At 35.3% G+C, this 24,405-nt stretch overlaps 1 protein-coding gene across 1 annotated transcript in view; it reads left to right on the forward strand.

Annotated features, from left to right (window-relative positions):
- LONP2 (lon peptidase 2, peroxisomal) overlaps nt 1-24,405 on the forward strand; it is a 97,435-nt gene that overhangs the window by 13,599 nt on the left and 59,431 nt on the right. The window contains exons 4-8 of the mRNA XM_055331225.1: nt 287-409; nt 6,099-6,259; nt 7,601-7,695; nt 13,611-13,869; nt 21,971-22,112. Coding sequence (XP_055187200.1) covers nt 287-409; nt 6,099-6,259; nt 7,601-7,695; nt 13,611-13,869; nt 21,971-22,112 — 780 coding nt within the window. The remainder of the gene's footprint in view (nt 1-286; nt 410-6,098; nt 6,260-7,600; nt 7,696-13,610; nt 13,870-21,970; nt 22,113-24,405) is intronic.

Below are 24,405 nucleotides of genomic sequence, written 5' to 3' on the forward strand. Positions count from 1 at the left end.
GAGTTTTAAGATAATAATTCACAGAAAGAGTTGACCTTAAATATATGTTTTGTTCCTGCTATTGGAACAATATACATGGATTTATTTTTAGATGAAAAGTCAATATGGTTTTTTTCTTTTTTTAGGATTTTGGTAATTTAATATAATAATCTGGTTGTATTTGCCATACCATAGCTGTGAATATTGATAGTTGTCTCCTTTAACAATCTAATTCATATCTCTGACTGCTTCATTTTGGGAGCACGTGTTTCTGAAAGATTCTACTAACTGACTCATGTTCCCTTAGATTTTAGATGCTGTGAGTCTGGAGGAACGGTTCAAGATGACCATACCGTTGCTTGTCAGACAAATTGAAGGCCTGAAATTACTTCAGAAAACCAGAAAACACAAGCAAGATGATGATAAGCGGGTAAATATTTCTTTCAGTCTACTTCTTTATGTTTCCAGTTGTTTTGTGTGATGTGAGATTCAGTTTTTTTGAAGTAAAAAAAAAAAAATTGGAGGAATAAAGAAAAGAACAAAACAAAAATTTCATTGTCACTTACCACTCAAATTACTGATAATATTCTGAATTCAATAGGTTTTTCTGGTCCTTTTCTATGTCTGGTCTTTTTTTTTAAACATGGTAATATTTTCTCATTTTTTGTTTTTAGTAATTTTTGGAATCATCAAAAGGGTTAATTTACTAAGCATTTCTCTTTGCCAAACATTGTGTGTTGTTTCCAGTGTTTTCCATGTTTTAAAAATTAACAAATAACTGATGAGTCTCCTTGAAAATAATTTAAGAGGGTGGTTGTTTATTTCATGTTTCTTTTTTTTTCAAGTTTTTATTTATATTCCATTTAGTTAATTTACAGTGTAATACTGCTTTCAGGTTTACAATATAGTGATTCAACACTTACATCACCCAGTGCTCATCACAACTCCTTAATCCCCATCACCTACTTCTATCTGCCACCCACTCCCCTCTGGTAACCATCAGTTTGTTCTCTGTGGTTATGAGTCTGTTTCTTGGTTTGCCTCTCTTTTTTTTCCCCCCTTTGCTCGGTCATTTTGTTTCCTAAATTCCACATATGAGTGAAATCATATGGTAGTCTTTCTCTGGCTGACTTATTTTGCTTAGCATTATACTCTCTAGCTCTATCCATATCATTGCCAGTGGCAAGATTTCACTCTTTTTTATGGCTGAGTAATATTCCATTGTGTGAATATGTGCATGTGTGTCTATACACACACACACACACACACACACAACCCACCACAACTTCTTTATCCATTCATCAATCAGTGGACACTTGGGCTGTTTCCATAATTTAGCTGTTGTAAATAATGCTGCTATAAACATCAGGGCACACATATCCCTTTGAGTTAGTATTCCTGTATTCTTTGGATAAATACCTAGTAATGCAATTGGTAGATCATATGGAAGTTTTATTTTTAACTTTTTGCACAGCCTCCATACTGTTTTCCACAGTGGCAGCATGAGTTTGCATTGCTACTATAGTGCAAAAGGGTTCCTTTTTCTCCACATCGCCACCAATACTTGTTTCTTGAGTTTTTGATTTTAGCCATTCTAACAGGTGTGAGGTGATGTCTTATTATAGTTTTGATTTGCATTACCTTGATGATCAGTGAAGTTGAGCATCTTTTCTGTTGGCCATCCGGCTGCTGCTTTGGAAAAATATTTACTCATGTCTTCTGCTCATGTTTTGATTGGATTGTTTCTTTTTTGGGTGTTGAGTTTTATAAGTTCTTTATGTATTTCAGATACTAATCATTTATCAGAAATGTCATTTGCAAATATCTTCTCCCAATCCATAGGTTGCCTTTTAGTTTTATTGATTGTTTCCTTCACTGTGGAGAAAGAATACTTTTTTTTGATGTAGTCCCAGTAGTGTATTGTTGCTTTTGCCCTTGCTTCAGGAAACATATTTAGGAATAAGTTGCTATGACTGATGTCATAGAAGTTACTGCCTATGTTCTCTTCTAGTATTTTTATGGTTTCAGGTCTCATATTTAGGTCTTTAATCCATTTTGAATTTTATATATGGTATATGAAAGTAGTCCAGTTTCATTCTTACATGTTACTCTCTGGTTTTCCTAATAACGGTTTTCCCAATAACAATTTCTCTTCAACAAATGTTGAAGAGACAGTCTTTTCCTATTGGATATTCTTTCCTGCGTTTTCTTTTTTTTAATTTTTTTAAAGATTTTATTTATTTATTAATGAGAGACAGAGAGAGAAAGAGAGAGAGAGAAAGAGAGAGAGAGAGAGCGTGCGTGCGGCAGAGACACAGGGAGAGGGAGAAGCAGGCTCCATGCAGGGAGCCCAACGTGGTACTCGATCCCGGGTCTTCAGGATCAGGCCCTGGGCTGAAGGCAGCGCTAAACCACCGAGCCACCTGGGCTGCCCATCTTTCCTGCGTTTTCATAGATTAATTGACCATATAGTTGTGTGTTCATTTCTGGGTTTTCTGTTCTGTTCCATTGATCTGTGTGTCTATTTTTGTGCCAGTAGCATACTGATTTGATCAGTACAGCTTTGTAATATGACTTGAAGTCCCAAATTGTGATGCCTCCACTTTACTTTTCTTTTTCAAGATTGCTTTGCCTATTCAGGGTCATTTGTGGTTCCATATAAATTTAAGATTGTTTCATCTAGATCTGTGTTAAAAAATGCTGTTGGTATTTTGATAGGGGTTGCATTAAATTGTAGATTGCTTTGGGTTGTATAGATATTTTAACAATACTTGTTTTTCCAATCCATGAGAATGGAATGTCTTTCCATTTCTTTGTGTCATCTTCAGTTCCTTTCATCAGTGTTTTTATAGTTTTCAGAGTACAGTTCTTTCACCTCTGGTTAAATATATTCCTGGGTATTTAATGGTTTTTAGTATGGTTGTAAATGGGATTGATTTCTTAATTTCTCTTCCTGCTGCTTCATTATTGCTGTGTAGAAATGCAACAGATTTTTGTACATTGATTTTGTATTTTGTGACTTTACTGAATTCAGTTATCAGTTCTAACAGTTTTTTGGTGGAATCTTGCTTGTTTTCAATATAGGGTATATCATCTGCAAATAACAAAAATTTTACTTCTTCCTTGCCAATTTGGATGCCTTTTATTTCTTTTTGTTGTCTGATTGCTGTGGCTAGGACTTCTAGTACCAAGTTGAATGTGATTGGTGAGAGTGGACATCCTGATTTGTTCCTGACTGTAGAGGAAAAGCTCTCAGATTTTCCCCACTGAAGATGATATAGCTGTGGGCTTTTTGTATATGAATATTGAGGTATGGTCCCTCCAAACCTGCTCTCTGTTGAAGGTTTTTATCATGAGTAGATGTAATTCGGCAGATGCTTTTTCTGCATCTCTTGAAATCGTTCTATAACTTTAAAAAATATATTATTAAGAACATACTACAAAATTGTTTCCTAAAAGGACTGTCACTGTGTTGTGCCATTGTTTATCTGGCTTTTTTTTTTAAGATTTTATTTATTAATAAGAGACAGAGAGAGAGAAAGAGAGAGGCAGAGACACAAGCAGAGGGAGAAGCAGGCTCCATGCAGGAGCCTGATGTAGCACTTGATCCCAGGACCCCAGGATCACGCCTTGGGCTGAAGGCAGGCACTAAACCACTGAGCCACCCAGGAATCCCCATTTTTTTTTTGTTTTAACTTATAAACATTTTTATTTTCATTTAGTCCAACTGTGTTAATCTTTTTCTATCTTCTAAGCTTAGAGTCTTCTCCAGTAGTTTGATAAATGTCCACTGTCAGTTTACCTTTAGCTGATTTTTCTTTAAAAAGTATTGAACTCTTTAACCTATATATAATTTTTTTGTCCTTAAGTGAAGATGACAGTTGTATATTGTCCCAAATAGCTTTTTATTTAACTCAACAGTAGTATAAAGAATTCTTCACTTCCCTGTTGATTTGTGATACTGTCATTATTATACATTACATTTATATGGGGTCTGTCTGAAATCTGCCTTGAGCTCCCACTTTTACTCTTGTTAGGTGTGGGCAGAGTTAAGATGAGGAAAATATATTTAATGTGGACAAGAGTTGGAAATGACAGTTCTCTGAAGGCTATTGGAAAGTAAGGAAAAGCTTGAGAAAAGTGTTCGAGATTTGAACACAACAGTGTTCCTTTGTAGAGAGAGAAGAGCAGGGTGAATGATTTCTCACTAGTGGGACTAAGGAAGGAGCAGAACATAGGCTAGAGGAGAATGACAGCGGAGACAGGAGCAGCCTGTCTAGTGTTTCTGTTTTAGGACATCGTGCTGTTTCTTTTTACTTTTTTTTTTTAAGATTTTATTTATTTATTCATGAGAGACACAGAGAGAGAGAGAAAGAGAGAGAGAGAGAGGCAGAGGGAGAAGCAGGCTCCATGCAGGGAGCTTGATGTGGGACTCGATCCCAGGACTCCAGGATCGCACCCTGGGCCGAAGGCAGGCGCTAAACCACTGAGCCATCTAGGGATCCCTTGTGTGCTGTTTCAAACAAACAGCAAAAATCTGAATTACATCTGACTTGAGGTCAGATCATTAGTTATCTGTTTTGTGCAGAAAGACAAAGCAAGGAGCACTCCATATTGGGAGACACAGGAGACTGCAGCTTGCTGTCAGTAAATATTACTGCCACTTAAAGAGAAAGTTCAAAATTGCTCCAGAAAATGATCGAACAGGCCACAGTTACTTCAAAATGTAGGAATCAGAGGATGATATTTGGAGTTAAGCCTAAAAGTTTCTTTGCCTTAAGAGTTGAAAAGCACTCTTTAAAAGCCAAGAGAAAGATTGCATTAAGAAGTATTTATGTCTCAACAATGAAATCATTGAAATAATAAAATGATGTGTTTTTTTAAACTCTCCTTTAAAAAACTTTTTTCAGTTTTTCATGCTTGAAAATACTAATTTTATCTGCTAATGAGTTGTATAGAATAAAAGTATATATTTAGTATTTATATCTTTATAAAATTGCTTTTTTATTTACTGCCTTATGTTTTTGACTTTTTGTGTTTGAATGTTTTAAATAGATAACAATAATAGTTTAAAAATAAATTCCTATGCTTTTATTTTTTTATTATTTTTTTTAAAAGATTTTATTTTATTCATGATAGTCACAGAGAGAGAGGGGCAGAGACAGGCAGAGGGAGAAGCAGGCTCCATGCAGGGAGCTCGACGTGGGATTCGATCCCGGGTCTCCAGGATCACGCCCTGGGCCAAAGGCAGGTGCTAAACCTCTGCCCACCCAGGGATCCCAATTCCTATGCTTTTAAATGAAATACCTGTACATCATTTTTCTCCATTGATGGCTGGTATTGATTCATGATATTATTGAGTTGAGAATTTCAGAAGAGTACTTTGGAAGTTTTAAAACATGATAGATCATGGAGAAAGGCAACATAAATAAAGCCATTTGACCCGGCACAGAGGATAGTTGTTGGATTTCAGAGAGCAATTTTAGCATAATGGAGACAAAAGCCAAAGTATAAAGTACAAATTGTTAAAGTACTCAAGAAGGAAAGGGAAGTGGTGGTCAAGCCATTTATTGGAAAAGTGGTGGTCAAAGCCATTTATTGGAAAAGCAGAACGTCAGGCAAGTAAATAGTGTGTAGTTAACTGAAAAGGACATAGGTAAGATGAAATATTTTGCAAGGACTTTTGTGTGAGTTGGAGACAAAGGAGAATTGAACCAGTGGTGGGAACATTAAAGTTGTTAGAAATTTTGTAATGTCGAGGAAAAAAGTGGATTTATTCTCTTGCCCATTGCTAAGTAGTAATATAATCAAGAAAGTAGTGGCTGCAATAGCAGCTCAAGGAAGGATATTCCTCGATGTTTTCATTATTTCTAGTAGCCATTCTTGAGGTTTTCCTCACATTATAGTATAAGCATATATTTAAATAATGTTCACTTTATGTTGGTTTACTTTATGTTGATCCACTTTTAAATTCTGCTGCTTCTATATGTGCTTGTGCCTCTTAGTTATCATTCTGAACTTAGTTCCTAAAGATGTAGACCCTAATTATGAAAATGTTATTCATCACTAATTACAACCTTGTGTAACACACAGTTTTACACTTGTACTTTCTACTTTAGGTTATAGCAATACGTCCTATTAGGAGAATTACACACATCCCAGGAACTTTAGAAGATGACGAGGATGAAGACAATGATGACATCGTTATGCTAGAGAGAAAAATACGAACATCCAGTATGCCAGAGCAGGCCCATAAGGTCTGTGTCAAAGAGATAAAAAGGTAAATTGAAGCTAAAAAGAATTTATTCACTCATTGGTATATTCATTTTGCATATTAATGTTAAAAATTATTGCTCTTGGAAGCTTGAGTCTACTTCTTTGGATCAGAAACTGAAAGCTGAATTATTTGTTTTATATTCTCTGACCTTTCTCCTTTTCTTATATTTTATATAGTTATAGACCACTCTATTCATTTTATCTTTCCATCGTCAATTCTTATCTTTCATGGCTTTTTAAGTTCTCAGATTATAACTGTGATCTGTGGAATCTTCAGATTATCACTCTTCATTCCTCAACCAGAATCTGATTTTTAAAACATTCGTAAGACTCCTGAATGGACATCAGTTTCCCTGATCTTTTTCTCAGTTGCTGAGTATAAATGATAACAACTCTTCTACCTAGAGTGTACTGTCAAACACAATCATTATTGTTAACTACCTTTTTATTGTCTTAAAGAATGAACTGTACTTTGTTTAGACACAGTGTTTGTTCAGTTATCATTGTGTACTTTACATGTCACTTTTTTCTTCTTTAGAAAGAAGAAGGTAAACTCTAGAGGACAGGGACTGTCAGTTTCTCTTTGTTTAAGATAAAGTACACAGAAACCTTGATGACAGCAGGGTATATGTATAATCTCAGGGTTAAATAGAAAACCAATGTTTTTCTCTCTATACTTGACACATTATAACTTGCATTATCTTTTGTTAGTGAATTATAATGAACCTAAGTGAATGCTCAGTAACTAAAGATTTGACTTTCTCAGGTTTACAGTTAAGGACATAAGTTGTAGTTGAGGAATATTTTATCTTGACTGGCATTAGTTAATAAATGTAGAACATCTATTGTGGACAGAACACTTTGTTAAACACTGCATTTATTATGGAAGTTAAATTTTTAAATTAAATATCTGATACTAGTTTGCTTTTATGAGCTGATTTTATCTCTGATACAAAAAAATACATATGTAATTATGTGTTACTCATGGTTAGGCACTTAAATCTTATTGCAATAGGTATATCAATGGAGAAGTGGGACTTGAGACTCCTCGCCTGTGAGATACTGATACTCTAAGGTCTTATTTCAAGGATAGGATCAGATACAGTGTTCTCTCTGTCACACCCACGCATCCCCCCCCACCCCCAGTTTGCAGTTATCTGTTTAATTTTGTTCTGTAAGTACATCATAAAACAAAATAACTAGATTAAAAAAAAAATGTTTCCAGACTTTTAAAATCAAATTTGCGTGATATATCTGACCCACAATGGCAGATGCTGGATTTTTGTGTTTTTAGGGAAGTTGTCTATGTTTTGGAACATTTTTGTTATGTGTTCTTTCCCCACAGACTCAAAAAAATGCCTCAGTCAATGCCAGAATATGCTCTGACTAGAAATTATTTAGAACTTATGGTGGAACTTCCTTGGAACAAAAGTACAACTGGTAAGCCAACAAAATAACACCTTTTTGCAATCTGATTGTTACTCAGAAAATTCATGCAGAGCCTGTTGAAATACTCACCATTAATTATCTTACTGTTACTATAATTCTTGACATAAATTATTTAGATGCTGAACTTGTATCATCTAGGTCTTGGGATCAAACAGGAAGGTGCTACATTAAAGTGCCTTCTGCCTGATTTTAGAGAAAATAGGATTTTCTATAATTGTTGATAGATGTGTTTCTTAGGGATCCCTGGGTGGCGCAGCGGTTTAGTGCCGGCCTTTGGCCCAGGGTGCGATCCTGGAGACCCGGGATCGAATCCCACGTCGGGCTCCCAGTGCATGGAGCCTGCTTCTCCCTCTGCCTATGTCTCTGCCTCTCTCTCTCTCTGTGTGTGACTATCATAAATAAATTAAAAAAAAAAAAAAGATGTGTTTCTTAATACCAGTAGTCAATCAGATGATGAACTTTTATATTCAAAGAAATAGTTACATAGAGCTATATAATAGAACTTTTGTACCATTTGGAAGTTTGTTTTTCTCATACAAAAACCTATTAAATGAGTTTAAATTCTGTCCTTCAGTAGAACTTTTCTCTTTCCTGTGGATATGCTCTTTTCTCGTGGGATGAGAAATAGTCTGTTGACTTTCATTGTTTTTAGAACCATTTTATTTGATTTCTGTTATTGGACAGACTCTTGTTAGTATTCTATACAAAAGTTTACTGAGTTCAAGAGTGGATTAATTTCCTGAACTGCTTCTGGCATAGGAATAGCTGTATGTTTGACTTTTGAAAATTTAAAGATATGTTACTCTAGATAGTAAAATTCCTACATTTAAGAAAATGCTAGAGATTTTTTAAGATGTTAGCTCTAAAGCACACATTTATGCCCCACAAAGATATGCTGTACAAACAAGATTTTAGAATGTTGAATTTTTGATATTAAAAAATACTTGCCTATTAATCTATAGAGGACCATCCTTTCTGGTATTGAGTACTTAAAAACAAATTGTTTTTGACTCCTAGAGGGTCCAGAATGAAGCACATATGTGTTAAGTTAACTATGCTGGGACAATGTTAAGATTAAAATATTCCTTTTTAATTAGTTTTTTTGGAAAATATCATCTATCACATTTTTTTAAAAGATTTATTTATTTGAAAGAGAGCATGCGTGCATGCACAAGCAGGGGGAGAGGGAGAAGGAGAGAATCCCAAGCAGACTCCCTGCTGAGCACAGAGCCCAAAGCGGGCTCAATCCCACGACTCTGAGATCATGATGTGAGCTGAAAATCAAGATTTGGATTAACCAATTTAACAGACAGAGCCACCCAGGCACCCCAAGATAATCATTAATGCTTTTTTTAAAATATATACTTTATTTATGTATTTGACACAGAGAGAGTGAGCACCATGCAGAGCGAGAGAGAGAAGTCAGCTCCTGGCTGAGCAGGGAGCCCAGTGCGGGGTTCAGTACCAGGACCCTGGAATCGTGACCTGATGTGAAGGCAGATGCTTAACCAAATGAGCCACCCAGGCACCCCATCTAACACATTATTAATTTGTATGGCTAGGTACTAGGATGAAATTGGCCTAATCATCTTCCTTTTGTTTTGACAACCCTTAGATTTCATTCCTCTTACGGTTCTTAGGTTCTGGTTGTGGAGAGCAGGTGCATTCTAAGTTATACTAATTATTCTTTCGTGAATACTCTGTAAATTTGCATTCATCCCATTCTCTAGATTTTGGGTTGTTTTTAAGTTTTTCTCTCTGAATATTTGTATAAAATTAAAAGGCTAATTCACATTTTGTTCTCTGAAATTCTGAGAACCTGTCAATTTTCATTAGATTAAATTAGGTTGCACTGGTGAACTGTAGAAGCTGTTGTTTAGAAGCAGTCATTGTTTTGTTTTATTTGCTTTATTTTCCAGCTTTATTGTAGTCAATTAACAATAAACTGTACATAAATAATAGGTACTTTTTGATGCATTTTAACATATGTATGTATTTGTAATACCATCATCATAATTAAGATAGTGAATGTATCCATCACCTCCTAAATTTTCTCATTTTTCTCTGTAATCCCTCCCTCCTTTGCCTCCCCATCCCCAAACACTATAGATTAGTTCATATTTTCAAAAATGTTATAGAAATGGAATGATGTAGTATGTACTCCCTTTTTTCTCATTCTTTAAGCATAATTAGAAGTTCATCCATTTACCTCTCGATGGATATTTGGGTTGTTTCCAGGGTTTTGGCTACTATACATAGAGCTGTTAATATTACGATGCTGGTAAATTTATTTCTTTATTTCATGTTTGTTTCATTGCCTTCTAGTTGAAGGTGTCTTATCAAACAAACTGAAGCTGAGTTTCTTGGTTTAATTCTTTATTCAAAATCTAACTCTGGGAAATGAACTAGGGGTGGTGGAAGGGGAGGAGGGCGGGGGGTGGGGGTGAATGGGTGACGGGCACGGAGGGGGACACTTGACGGGATGAGCACTGGGTGTTATTCTGTATGTTGGTAAATTGAACACCAATAAAAATTAATTTATATAAAAAAAAATCCTTTCTGTAAATTCCATAGTGTGAAATGAATGCAGGAGAGCCCAAGTTTGTTCCCATTCAATTGGCCCCTCATCATGTCACCTGACCAGTTTGAGGTCAGCTATGGATCCTGCTTGAGCTGAGCTGTTGGGAAGTCCATTTTGGTTCCAGTAGTCTTCTGTTAATTACTAAAGCCCCAGTATCTGCTTTTCAAGTGAAGTGGTCATGTTCTGTGAGATTTGTTGGTTTAGACCTAGGGAAGAAAGTTACATTAAGCTTTATAGGTGTTGTTTAACTGCTCTGCTTTTGTTTTCACCTGCCAAGCTTCCCTGTAGTGTATGGTTGATTGTTATTTGCATGTAGTTGGTGGAGTTGTGACAATTTTCAGACCCCGTTATTTTCTCTCGACAGTAGCACAGTGCTAAGAGCATCTAGATAACTTGGGTAATCCCAGGGGCCTTATTTTGAACTTTTGATATTATCTCATAACATTTTTCTGTGCTTCAAGATTTAACTAATGACTTAAGGGAAATGCAGGTGCATATAGTGTATATAGTATAATGCCCTGAGAATATTAAAATTGCAGATTTGATTATTTGCCAACAGTAGCCTAGTAGTTGCTCTCAGCTTCTACCCTTTTTCACTTGTCCTATTTAAAAGTGAACTTATTTACTAATCGAATTTTTACCAGGGTTATACGGTGTAATTGTACAGATTTTGGAGGAAAACTAATTGAACACAAGAGTGCTAACTCCTATTCTTTACTTAAATAAACAAGGAAATATAAAAACAGGGCAAAGCTGTTGTTATTTTCCTAACTATAGAAGGAGAAGGAGACCACCTACATGCTAGAAACTCAGTCTCTGCTGGATGTGGGTCAGCATTAGAGATGTGTAGCACTCGTGTATCTGCCCCATATGAACGTACTTCTCATTGTTTAGTATTCCAGCAGAGAACTGAAAATGTGTATATTGTATAAAAGGAGGCATGTTGAGCTTCTGAGCTATTCCTGTATAGAATTATATATGAATAATTATTGTGTGGTTACAAAACCATGAAAATGTCTTTCATAGTTTTTGAAAAAGAAGCTTATGTAAATAGAGATCATCAAAAGCAGAAAGGAAAGATTTGGAGAAAAAGTTTGCTGATTTTCCAATCTTGAATGGAAAGGGCCAATAGATATTTCAGTCTTCCAGTTGTAAAGATTTAGTATCAACAGACATAGTACTACACAATTAAAAACTCAAGGAATTAGTATGCATTTCATTTTAAATTATTTACATCAACCACACGTATTATTCAAAAAAGGAAGAATGCATTTTGTATCGTTAAAAAGAATATTCAGAAAAAATCTATTCTTTATAGAGAAGACACAAAATAATGATTTATGTAGTATGAAAATTATCTTTCCTCAAAAGTTTGAGTCCCTTTTTAAAGTTGTCTTTACTTGGTGTATTTCTTAGAAGAAATTCCTTCAGAGCATTTTCAGTTTTTTCTGAATTACATGGAGTTCTGTTCTTAGGTTACTAAATGTTAATTAGGGAGTGCATGTTGCATTATAACACGTGCCTTTTTAAGGTACAAAATGACATTTTGGTTTTTTTTGTGTGTTTTTTTTTTTTAATTTTTATTTACTTATGATAGTCACAGAGAGAGAGAGAGAGAGAGAGACAGAGAGAGAGACAGAGACATAGGCAGAGGGAGAAGCAGGCTCCATGCACCGGGAGCCAGATGTGGGATTCGATCCCGGGTCTCCAGGATCGCGCCCTGGGCTAAAGTCAGGTGCTAAACCGCTGCGCCATCCAGGGATCCCCAAAATGACATTTTGATGGGAAGTTTTTCTTTTTGGACAAGGTGATATAATAAATTTATCAATAACCTAATATTGAACCATCTTTCCATAACTAAAATAAATCCCTCTGGGACTTAGTAGATTACTCTTAATAGATTTTATTTACTTGTATTTTAATATACAGAATAGGATTGGTCTGAAGTTTTCTTTTGTGTTTCCTGTGGTAGATTTTAGGGTCTGGGTTAGCATTGTAAAACTGTTCTGAAACTTCTTTCATTTGTTCGTATATTCATTAGTTTGGGTCTAAAGCCAGGAAAGGGGGAAGAAGTTTTGTTCTTCCCTTTCCAAATCTCTTAACCAGACTAAAAGCAACAGTATTATAATTAAGTTACATATATTACTGCTTAGCTATGTTTTTTCAGACTAGCTTGGGAACCAAACTACCATTTAAGGCTATTTTTTTTTCTCTCCATAGGAAAAACACAGAGCAGGTTCCAAATAACTGATTCAAAGAGTGGGCTTGTGTGTGTTTTCCTCCTTCCTAGCCTTTCCTCTCTCTGTCAGTATGATCATATGGCCATGTATTACCATACCCTGGATGTCACTGAGCTGATGAATTCATGCTGACATCCATGACTATTTAATAGTTTAATCTATGAGTATTTTAAGTAGGAAGGCACATCAGTAAACCTGATGAATGCTTGACTGTATAAACAAAGCCTAACTCCTACATTCCTGGTAAGTTTAATTGATAGAACTTAGGCAGTTCTTGGCATCTTAATTTTTTTTTTTTGGCCCAGCACTTTCATTTATAGAAGATTAATTGAAAGAAGTAATTATGAGTATATGTTGGGGTTTAGTTACAAGGATGCAAAGTGAAGCATGCTTTATAACTCTAAAGATTTATAGATAACCTAAGTGCTTAGCAATAGGGAATTACTTAAATGAGTATGGATAATTAAATAATGTAATATTGTGTAGCCATTAAAATGTTACTAAAAAATACATTTGACACTGAAAGGTCACACTTATAATACACTAAGTGAAAAAACATTTTACAAAACTTGAAGGCATCAAATAATCTCATTTTGAAAAATAGGTGAAGCACATCTACACACACATACACACACACACACACAAAACCTATAATAAGATACCAGAGTGAAGGTAAGGATGCTCTCTTGAGGACATGATTATAGATGACTGTTTTTTTCTTTTTTATGGGTGTCATTGGGTTTTCTAGAATTAATACATCTGTGATAATAAAAAAAATAAAAAGAACTGATGCTGGCACAAATAGACCATATAGACATTCCGTCTCCATAGAAAAAATGTGTATCTAGAAAATGATATATGAGTATTAACTCCTTGAGTTTTAATTGTGTAGCACTTACTATTTCGGTTAATAGTAAATCATCTTAAGCAAAAAAGCCAAGTCCAGGTCTCCTTGAAGATTCATTTAGAAAGATCCACTTCCGTTCTTGTCACGTTTTTTTTCTAAAATGTATTTTGATTCTTGCCAGCCTTGAAAGGACTTGTTCCATTTTAAATTTTTATGTGCTTACTTCTGGGGTTGACAGACCGTCTGGACATTCGAGCAGCCCGGATTCTTCTGGATAATGATCATTATGCTATGGAAAAATTGAAGAAAAGAGTGCTGGAATACCTGGCCGTCAGACAGCTGAAAAACAACCTGAAGGGCCCTATTCTTTGCTTTGTTGGCCCTCCTGGAGTTGGTAAAACAAGTGTGGGAAGATCAGTGGCCAAAACTCTTGGTCGAGAGTTCCACAGGATTGCACTTGGAGGGGTGTGTGACCAGTCCGACATTCGAGGACACAGGTAGACTCTTTCTTTCAGTTCGATCTCTCTGGTTTTCCATTTTAATGGACTAAAGCCCCTCAAAAGCCCAGGCATAATATAGATCTTTTTCTCAAAGGGCTATTTATGATACCTTGAATCAAAAGGACACTCACTCATAGTACATCCAGAGGATGTTTATAGCTGGCTTAGAGCCTCAACCATAATAGTATACCCAAACTAACCTTGGTATTTGTATGATAACAGATAATGAATCTTTGCCTCAACTTTCTTAGAATTTCATTTGAATGCAATTATAAATCAGTTATGGTTAGATATTACAGTGTCTTTAAATTCATTTTGGCCCGGTGACATTTCATAAATAAACCATAACTCTTAGAATTTAAAAAATAAGTACAACTACTGGTGCACATAAGAGGAGGGAAGAAATCTTTAATAACAAATATATGTTTGCAGTTTAACTTTCTTTTAAGAAGGTTAGTTTTCCATAAGAATAATAAGGAGAAAGGTTAGGATGATTGAGACCTCTATTTTTTACATTTTTTACATTTTTTGCATTTTTTACACCCTTTCTGTAAAAATACATTAAACTGTGAGAACTGAGTCTGTGATTAATCTTACATTATTAGAATCAGATTTGCATCTTAGGCTCATCGTTTTCTTCTCTGTTACCCAGATTGGAAGATGCTTTGGGAAAGCATGAACTTTCTGTTTCAAGTTTTAAGGGTTTCATAGCAGTTGTGAGAAAATATACCTTTAATGTAGGTATTAAAGAACATTTTAAAATGTAGACTATTTAAAAATGTAGAAATCATGGATGCTTATAAAAGAATATGATGTTATAAACCTGAAACTAATGTCAATGATGTCTCAATTTAAAAAAAAATTTTTTTAAACTACTTAACTTCCAGTAGAAAATAATTAAACTGAAGATAAAATTTCTCTCCTCAAGGTTATACCCTCAGTCTTAAAGTTGTTAAAGCAGTCTATTTTATAAGTGGAAGCTTTGAAAAACAGGCCAGTGCAGGCAGTGAACAACTGCCAGTGGCCAAGGCTAATTTAAATGCATAGTTACAGTTTGGTGAATATGGATTAAACTTGGATTATGGGGGAAAAAAAGAAAATGATGCCTTTTTAACATCTTGTTTTCCATTTGTCTTTTTAACAAGACCATTGGCCTTAGGCAGGGATGGGAAACTGTTTCAGAAACTTTTCCTTGGAAAATCATTCTTTTTCTCTTTTATTTGCTTATTTACGATTCTTATGCATTAAAGAAAAATCGCCAAGATTTCAATAAATAAGCAATGAGGACTGCAGATTAGGTTAGAGAATTGAGGTGGGTCATTCTTTCTAGCAATTTCAAACTATTTTTGTCACCTAGACTTGCTTATTCTCACATGTGCCACTAGAGGCTGTACTTCGCTTTTGTAAAGAAATTGGCACCTTGTACCAGTCTTGGAGAAACTGGGTCTAGGGCCTAAATCTTTTAATTTTAGCCTGAAAGCTTTTGGGAGCTGTTTCCCACACAGGTGACTTGACTCATGCATCCAGAGTTGTTTTAGTTTATTTCTTCCTTTTGATATCTGTAGCATAGTATTTTGTAAGTGTTTGATGGAATTTACAGAGGGAATTTGTGGAATTCTTGTCATGTGAAATTAATGTCAAGAGCACATGACATGTAAGTAATTTGTCCTATTTCTTGCCATATTGGCATTACTTATTCAGTAAGACTTGAAAAGAACTTACTCAGTGCCTGACACACAGTAAGCATTTGATAAAAACTAGCTTTAATTATTATTTTAATTTTAAATTTACAGGAAGGCAAGTTTACATTCAACAACTTTAATGACTTTTTATAAAATTTAGTCTAATTTTTAAATAGTACCTAAACTATCCTGTTTTGGGCATTATTATTTAATTTATGTGGCAGAATTGTAGAAAAATGTATTTTTATGATGCCTATTGTGGGCAGTAATATATTCTCACCACTTCTTATGAACATTGTTGGTTTTAAGCAGAGCTATTTTTTAAGTCTTTACTGATACTAATGGTCGTAAAATCTGTTCAGGTGGATGGTATACTTCACATGTGTGAGTATCATTAAGAAAACTGAATCTCTTGTGAGTCTTTTATAAAATGAGGCTGTGTGTTTGCCCAAAATATATGTATAAATATAAGTGTTTTAGAAATGTATGACATGCATAGAAGCTGTGGTCATTGCCAAATAAAGAATACATGGATTAGTATGAGCCATTCTGCTGTGCCAGTAGGTAAGTACTCCCTCTCCATCACTGTACAAGGTGTTTAATTAAACACTACAGCAACCTGCCCTTGTACTACTGGGGGCTTATTACTCACCTGCCCTCCTAAATCATCAAAGCTTGGAGAAGATGTTTATTTGAAAACCTGTTTGGAAGTCCCTGGAGAGTGGGGTGTGGTGGTTAAGGAGAGCAGAGGTTGAGAAGAGAGTATGGGCTTATGTCAGAGCTGTGGGTTGGAGGTGAGTAGGAGGGAAGGAAGGACAGTAGCTTATAGCACACTCATGGGGTGGAGTTTGTAGGAACAAGTGGTTCCATTTGACAATTGAAGCATTTTGGAAACACCCAGATCTTGGCGTTTAAGTACTGGTCACATGCTTGCAATTAGAGTTCATGCAAAGTTTTGTTTTTCCTCAGCCTCTAAGTAGGCACCACTGTTCTGCAGTCTTAAAATAGCCAGGGTAAAACAGAGCTGCTTTATATTATCTTCCTTGCTTATTCTTTTGATTCTGTCACTCACTTTCCCTATTTTCCCATGCTTGGAACTCTGTCCTTTTGCTAGAAATACCTGTTTATTTGAAGGAAGGTGCTATTAAGTTAGGAATTATTTTAAAAACAAAAAATGTGTGTTTTAGAATTCAAAGATAATGAAGTAGGAGATGGGGAAGCAAAAGAAAGACTTGGTTTATATTTAAATCTAAAACTTGGAAAATTGTGATCTGATTTTACATTGGCCCATTGTTTGGTTTGTATTATTTTGAGTAACTTAAAGGAAGAAGAGTCATGTTTATGTTCCATATTAACTAATACAGCTTTTCAATCTTCTCAACATTTCTCATTTGGGTTTTTCTCCATTGGGATTTTTCTCACCACTTTTATAAGCCACAGAATCTCTGCTCCTATCAGTTTTTACAACTTAACATTTTAGTATTTAAGTATTACATTTAAAGAATTTAAATTAGTTCATAGCAATTAAATATAACTTCTTTTTGGATAAAGTTTTATGAAATCATGTTTGCATAATCATTTTTCATTAGTTGTTTCTTGGTGAAATATACTTATTGCTTATGATATGTCTCAAGTTATTGTGGATGATAACTTTTTGGAAGTAGTTTGCCAGCACTTTGTTCACATAGTAAAATTATATCATTGCAAGGAATCTTTGGCTCAAACAAGATGAGAAGAAAAATGAACTTTTGCTTTCCATGTTGATACATCTTCATGAACCTGAAATGGTGATGTTTTAAATAAATTGTTTCGTTATTAGTCTCCACAAAGGGAAAATAAACAAAATAGCAAGCTTTTAATATATTTTTAGCATAGTATGTCAGACATGCTATAGTTTACTCACTATCCTCCTTATAACCTGTATTTGCATATTGCTCTTCTTTGCCTTTTTAAAGTTTAATTTTATTTTTAGGCCCCAATTCAAGGCTTTCTCCATTAATATATATTACTTTAGAGAAGAGTCAGATCATAACTAACTGCTGTTGTCTACTGTTTTCTTTTGATGATTAATACAGGCCTCTGGGATTTGCAATACATTACTATAGAGCTAAGTCATAAATACGGAAAAAAGTAAGAGGTCTGTAGAGTAGTAGGGTTTTTAGCATGTCTTATTGTCCTTTGTATCACTCCTTGCACACCGCACAGTGCCAGACATGGTAAGTGCTTTCCGAGGGCTTTGTGAATTCAAGTAAGATTAAAATATAATTATATTTTGGAAGTATTATGGTCCTTTAAATGAGTGCATCCATACAAATGAGTCCATAAAAAGATTTCGGAATGACTGCTATAAGAATAACAATTTGATTTGTTTAGACATGCTATATTAAAGACTACTTTTAGTTTCTTAAAGACTTTTTCTTTGGAGATCATAAGGATCTCTTTTAAGGCTTATTACTATTCCCAGTTGGAGATAAACACACACACACACACACACACACACACACCCTTGGAATAAAATTTGGAATTTTTTTTTTTAAAAGGAAAAAAATTCTCATGTTTTTCTACCATACAGAGGTAACCACTGTTAGTTACCATTTTATTTCCTTTCAGAAATGGGCAGCTTTCGCCATTTTTTTTTAAGCAATTGTGATCATACTCTTTCCACTTAAAATTAAAAGACATTTTTTTATACTACAAATTCTTTCTTTGTAAGTATCCCCTTCGGTAGTTTTCACTGTAGCCCATTAGAGCTCCTTAATTGAGCAGGCATGGAAAGGTGATGGTGAAATGCCTGTTTCCCTCCTTCTTTAAACACTGAGAAAGAGATAAGTAAATATACATTGGTTCCTTTTAAAAAAAAAAATCTTATTAATGAGAGAGACAGAGAGAGAGAGACATAGGCAGAGAGAGAAGCAGGCTCCCTGCAGGAAGCCTATGTGAGACTCGATCCCAGAACCCCAGGATCACACCCTGAGCCAAAGGCAGACGCTCAACCATGAACCACCCAGATGCCCTACCCATTGGTTCCTGATCTTTAAGTGTCAGTGACAGTGACAGGCTGACCAGCCTTTTGGCTTACATTGGGTTTGAAGATATCCAGGCACAGAGTGGTAAAGTAGTTGATTACCATGGAGCTATAAATATGTGATACTGTACTCATCTGTAGTTTTTTGAAGCATAAAGCAGACTATATTTTGGAAAGTGAGAAATGCTGATCTTCTATCTTAATATTTTGAACCACATAGATAACGTGTAGTTTTGTGTATCTCATACACTAGTTGAATAGTCCTGATAAACCTATGAACTGCCTGTACCAATTATAAGAAAAATAGGAATTAATATATTTCTTAAATTAACTTGTGTGCTTTGGTTTTAAGAATAACTTCTAGGCAATCATTTTATCTTAGGCTAAATAATAAGTAATTGAAGAGATACATTCTTTGTAAACTTCCCTGTATTGTGCTATGTTGCTTTCTAGATGTTATGAGGAAGGACATGGAAAAGTACGTATTTTGCCCTCAAAAAAGTTATAGTTTATAAAAGAGTATTAATTTCATTAATTTCCTACCTATGTAGTTTCTCAGGAGGATAATTTGGTATGCTAATTAGTTTTTTAAAAAGTGGTTATGGGATGCCTGGGTGGCTCAGCGGTTGAGTGTCTGCCTTTGGCCCAGGGCATGATCCTGGAGTCCCAGGATCGAGTCCCACATCATGCTCCCTGCATGGAGCCTGCTTCTCGCTCTGCCTATGTCTCTGCCCCACTCTCTCTCTGTCTCTCATGAATAAATAAATAAAATCTTTAAAAAAAAAAGTGGTTATATTGGGTGATGTTGAAAGAGAACATTTTATTTTGTGTGTTGCTACATTTTTCACCATTTGATTCATATTCCAAAGATTTATTCAAAGTATATTCTGTATCTTGAGTCAAGTCTGTATCTTGAATTGCATTCAAGATATTCTGTATCTTGAGTCAAGTCTGTATCTTGAATTGCATGCTACCATACCTTCTGGCAAAAGATAGGACATTATAGGTACTTTCCACAGCTTACAGACCCTGTGTAATGGTTCTCTTCTTTGTTTGAACTCTAGACTAGTGGTAGACATTTGGGGGACATCACCTGTGATTGAGGAACACTAAGGGCACTGAATGTGCTTGGTGCTGTGGAAAGACATTAACAACAATGAACATCTTTTGAAAGCTTACCATGTGCCAGGCACTATGCTGTGTGCTTTACCTATTATGTTCTCATAATCATATAATTCATGAGGTTGACACTGTTACTGTGTCCATTTTACAAATGAAGAACCTGAGACTTAGGTCAAGTAGATTGTTCAAAGCAGTATTCAAAGGCTTGTATGGCCTTCACAGTGGTGATAGAAAGATACTTTCAGTGCTAGCATGGCTGATCTGATGTCTTATAAATAATTAGGAAAAACAGACCTTTGTTTGGAAAACTGATATGACAGCTCTATATCTAGGATCTACTCTATAATAAGACTTACTCTCTGTCATCAGAGTGCTCAGTGGCTCTTTAGAAGAGGCTGTACACTTGGTACCCATAAATAAAAGCTAGGTTGTAACTGCATCAGTTAAATTGCAGGGCCAGTAAATGCTGTAGATGTTGCATTATTGGAAAGATAACTTTGTGAGAGGTGGTCAGGAAAAGTTGTTTAGAATTTATGGATTTACACAGGCAGGGAGAGAATTAAGGGCAGGAAAATACCATAGTAACAAAGGTTTAAAAAACCTAAAGAGTTATAATAGGATTGTGATTGTAGATAAAGCAGGGGCATTATGGCAGTAGATTGGGAAGGCTGGTGGGGACTGCATCATGAAGAGCCTTGAATTCCAAACAAAGGAGTTTGGATTTCTTCACTAGGCTTTGGAAAGCAATGGAAGGTTTAGGAGTAATTATTTGTATATGGATCAGGATCTACATTTCTGTTCTTTAGAAGGGATACCTGCCTAGAATATTATTTTCTCTCCATGACTTTAGGTCTAGAATTGTCAGTACCTGTTTCTGAAATCTACCTGTCAAAAGCAGTAAGGAAAAGAAAGAAGTTAATGGAGTAGGAAATAATTCCTTTAGAGGCTTTGTGGTGGTTATTTTTTGGTTTTTGTTTTAATTTCCCTTCTCTACTTATTCATAGAATACTGGAAAATCTGCAGGTTTTCTAGAGAAATAATTTGAGAGACTTTTATTAATTTTGAGTCTCATCCTTCCTGTATACCATTCTGAAATCTTGAAAGCTGACTCCTTATTGTAATAGGACAGTGTTTATTGTATTTGGTTCCAGTGCCTCGGTCACCCTCTTTGGATGTAAGGCATTCCCACGATATTTGTAAGGCTTTCTTGTCTTTTCAAAGGTCACTCTGTTTACTCTGTCCTACTTTATACAGTCAGGCGGTGAAACTGAGGCCTGCTTCATGGATTGGCTTTGTACCCATCCTAAGATAACTGTTGCGGTTACACTCACTATCGACCAGTTTCTTGTAGGCAGTCACCCTTTTATGCCTTTTCACAAACAGCATCTGCTTGAGCATTGGCTTAGGCAACAAGGTTGTAATTAAAATTAGTAAATTGCTGCTGAAAATAAAGGTTGGCTTTGTAAAAAACAACAAACAAAAAAACCCCCACTGTTTTCCATTTGACAAACACATTTGTTTTTATTTATGCCATCCTCTACATCTATTATAATTATGTAGGTGATTCTTGTTCAGATATGATAAAGGAGGCTCTGACAACAAATGCACAACAAAACATCTGGCTGAACTTGGTTATACCAGTTAGTGTATATAGGATGAACATGGTTTTATTAAAAAGGCCCAAATTAATGGAACTTTAATATACATCCAGTTGACCTCAAATCTTACTATAATTAATAACAAACTATTGCCTTTAAAATAAAAGAATTTGGGTTTGGTGTTTTGTTTTGTTCTGCATTTTGAGTGGCCCTTTGAACAATTCTGATTTCCTTCATGAAGATGATGATGATGCTTTAACCAGCCCTGGGACAACCATTTATGTGTGGAAAAGGTAATTGTGTTGAAGGGGGATGGAGATGGTACTGAGAAACTATGAAAAGCATAGGAATTAAATTCATAGGCTTCTTTGGACATTTTGGAATCCTGAAAAGAGTTATAATCATGTGCTTAAGTATAATGTTTTTCAATTTCACTAAATGACAATGACTAGATTCTTCCAATATCATGGGAAACTTAGAGCCAGAATTAAATGAAAAGTAAAATTGAATCTAATAACTCTTGGTTGTATCATAGAGCTTTCAAAATATATAGTATCTCTTTGCTCTATTACTATGATAACTAAATGACTTTTTCCCAGTCCTAAATTTTGAGTTCTAAGTGATAATGCTCTTGCCTCCTGACACTTTAACTTGCTGCTTGCTTTCTATAGGCGCACTTACGTTGGCAGTATGCCTGGTCGTATAATCAATGGCTTGAAGACTGTTGGAGTTAACAACCCAGTGTTCCTGTTAGATGAGGTTGACAAACTAGGAAAAAGTCTACAGGGTGATCCCGCAGCAGCTCTCCTTGAGGTAAGTATTTAGAAACTTCCCTGTGATCATACTTGAAGAGTATGGATGGGAGCAGTATACAGTGATGTGGGTTTAGTCATGGGGAAAGTGTGATACAGACTAAAATCTGAAGCAGATTAATACTTAAAATAATAATTAAATATTATTAAATTATTATTAAATTAAGTATTAAATCTTAATACTTAAGATTTCTTTCTTTTTCTAATAATTCACTCGTTTCTTTTGTTGTTGTTTTTATCAAATACTTTAAATTTTATACATGCTTTTTGTTTAAAGACCAGTAGTTCTATAAGGTTATTACAAAAAACAGGAAGCAAATCTTTTTCTCAATAGGGTCCTCGATGTCCATTTCTACATGTTGACCTCTTTAACTTTTAGTTGATTAGTCCATTCTCAAAATAGCATGACCATATTGCTGCTTCTTGATTATACAATTTCTGGCATCATCTGTTGATTCTCCTCTATAAGAGAGGAGGATTTCACTTACTTTCTTCCCTTCACCCCCACTATATCATTCTTCTACCCCTAATCCCCTGATCTGAATTGTATCCTGATTCGGTTAAGGCATTGTCAAATACTTATGTTATTATAAGTATGTAAGTTCTTTTCACAGCTGAGCCATAGTTACCATGTGGTAAACTATGATCACTTTTCTTTTCCTGTCCTTCCTTTGTTTTGTTGCACGTATTAAAAAAAAAAAACTTTGTGGAGCTAATAATCGTCTTGTTTATTTTGCTTACTTCCAGTAGTTGTCTAAGTCTTGAACTTTGAAGACTTGTAGACACTCTGGGGGGCCTGAGTGGCACAGTTGATTAAGCATCCAACTCAGGTCATGATCTCAGGGTGGTGAGATTGAGCCCCACATCAGGCTTTGTGCTCAATGCAGAGTTGGCTTGAGATTCTCTCTCTCTCCTGCCCCTCTCCTCTGCTCTGGAGTATGTATGTACTCTCTCTTTCTCTTTCTCTTTCACTTTCTCTCTGTCAAATAAATAAAATCTTAAAAAAAAAAAAAAGACTTGGAGACACCTTAAGCATTGGTCAGTTTTATCTCCTTCATGCCTCCAGCCTGAGCTACTTTTCCGCATCTGGTACCCAGCTGCCTTACTAGGATCTCCCTTCATCTCCCACCATGTTGGATTTCCTGTTTTCTGTATTCCATGTCTTCCTCATTCTTGGCTTTATTCTCTCATTTTCTTGGTGTTAATCTTCTAATAGCTTCCTGAGAAAGCTTGCATGGGTGGGAAATATTTTTAGAAATGCATATCTGAAAGTGTCTTTACGTTTCCCTCATGCTTGATTGGTGGTTTGCATTCTGGTTGAACATCTTTTTCCTGCAATATTTTGAAGACATTGCTCCATTGTTTTCCATTTTCCTATGTTGCTATTGATTAGACTGAAGCCTTCAGGACTGTCTGTTGTAACTTGTTTTACTCTGAAAACTTTCAGTATGTACTCTTTTATCCCAGTGTTCTAAAATTTTACAGTAATCTGCCTTGGGATGGGTCTCTTTTCATTTTTGTTGATGCTTTCAAGATTCTTTGAATTGGAAAATCCTGTCCTTTATTTCTTTGAAATTTTCTTGACTTCTTTTGATGATGACTTTTTTTTTCATTTTGGGGGAACTCCTATTAATTGCATGTGGGATCTTTAATTTTCTTACCTTTTCTGTTACTCTTCTTTTTTTTTTTTTTTGCTGTACTTTTAATGAAGACTTTCTTAGCTTTATCTGTTGATCCTTCTATAATTTTTTGTTTCAAAGAACTTTTTCTTAAATTCCCTGTTGATTCTTTTTTATAGTATCTTGCTCATTACATAGAAGTAATATGTCCTCTTTGTGAGAAAGATACTGATAGATTTTTTTACCTTTCCTTTAAGCTGCTTTTATCTATTATATATTTTTATGTTTTAGAGTCCTCCATTAGATATCTAGTAATTTTTGCTTGTTCATTCATGTTTATTTATTTTTTTATTTTTTAAAGATTTTATTTTATATATTCATGAGAGACAGAGAGGCAGAGACACAGGCAGAGGGAGAAGCAGGCTCCATGCAAGGAGCCCGATGTGGGACTCGATCCCAGGAATCCAGGATCATGCCCTGAGCCAAAGGCAGATGCTCAACCGCTGAGCCACCCAGGCATCCCTCATTCGTGTTTAATAGTGAAGAACAGAAATGCTGGTTGGAAGCTGTGCACATCTGAGTTTCACAACAGGATCAGCTGAGCTGTTTGGTGGAGGAACCTCTTAGATCAGTAATTTCAGGTCTGTTGAGGTTGGTCAGATTTCTCAGAGGACT

The sequence above is a fragment of the Nyctereutes procyonoides genome, unplaced genomic scaffold (assembly GCF_905146905.1).
Source record: "Nyctereutes procyonoides isolate TBG_1078 unplaced genomic scaffold, NYPRO_anot_genome, whole genome shotgun sequence".
Classification (NCBI taxonomy): Eukaryota; Metazoa; Chordata; class Mammalia; order Carnivora; family Canidae; genus Nyctereutes; species Nyctereutes procyonoides.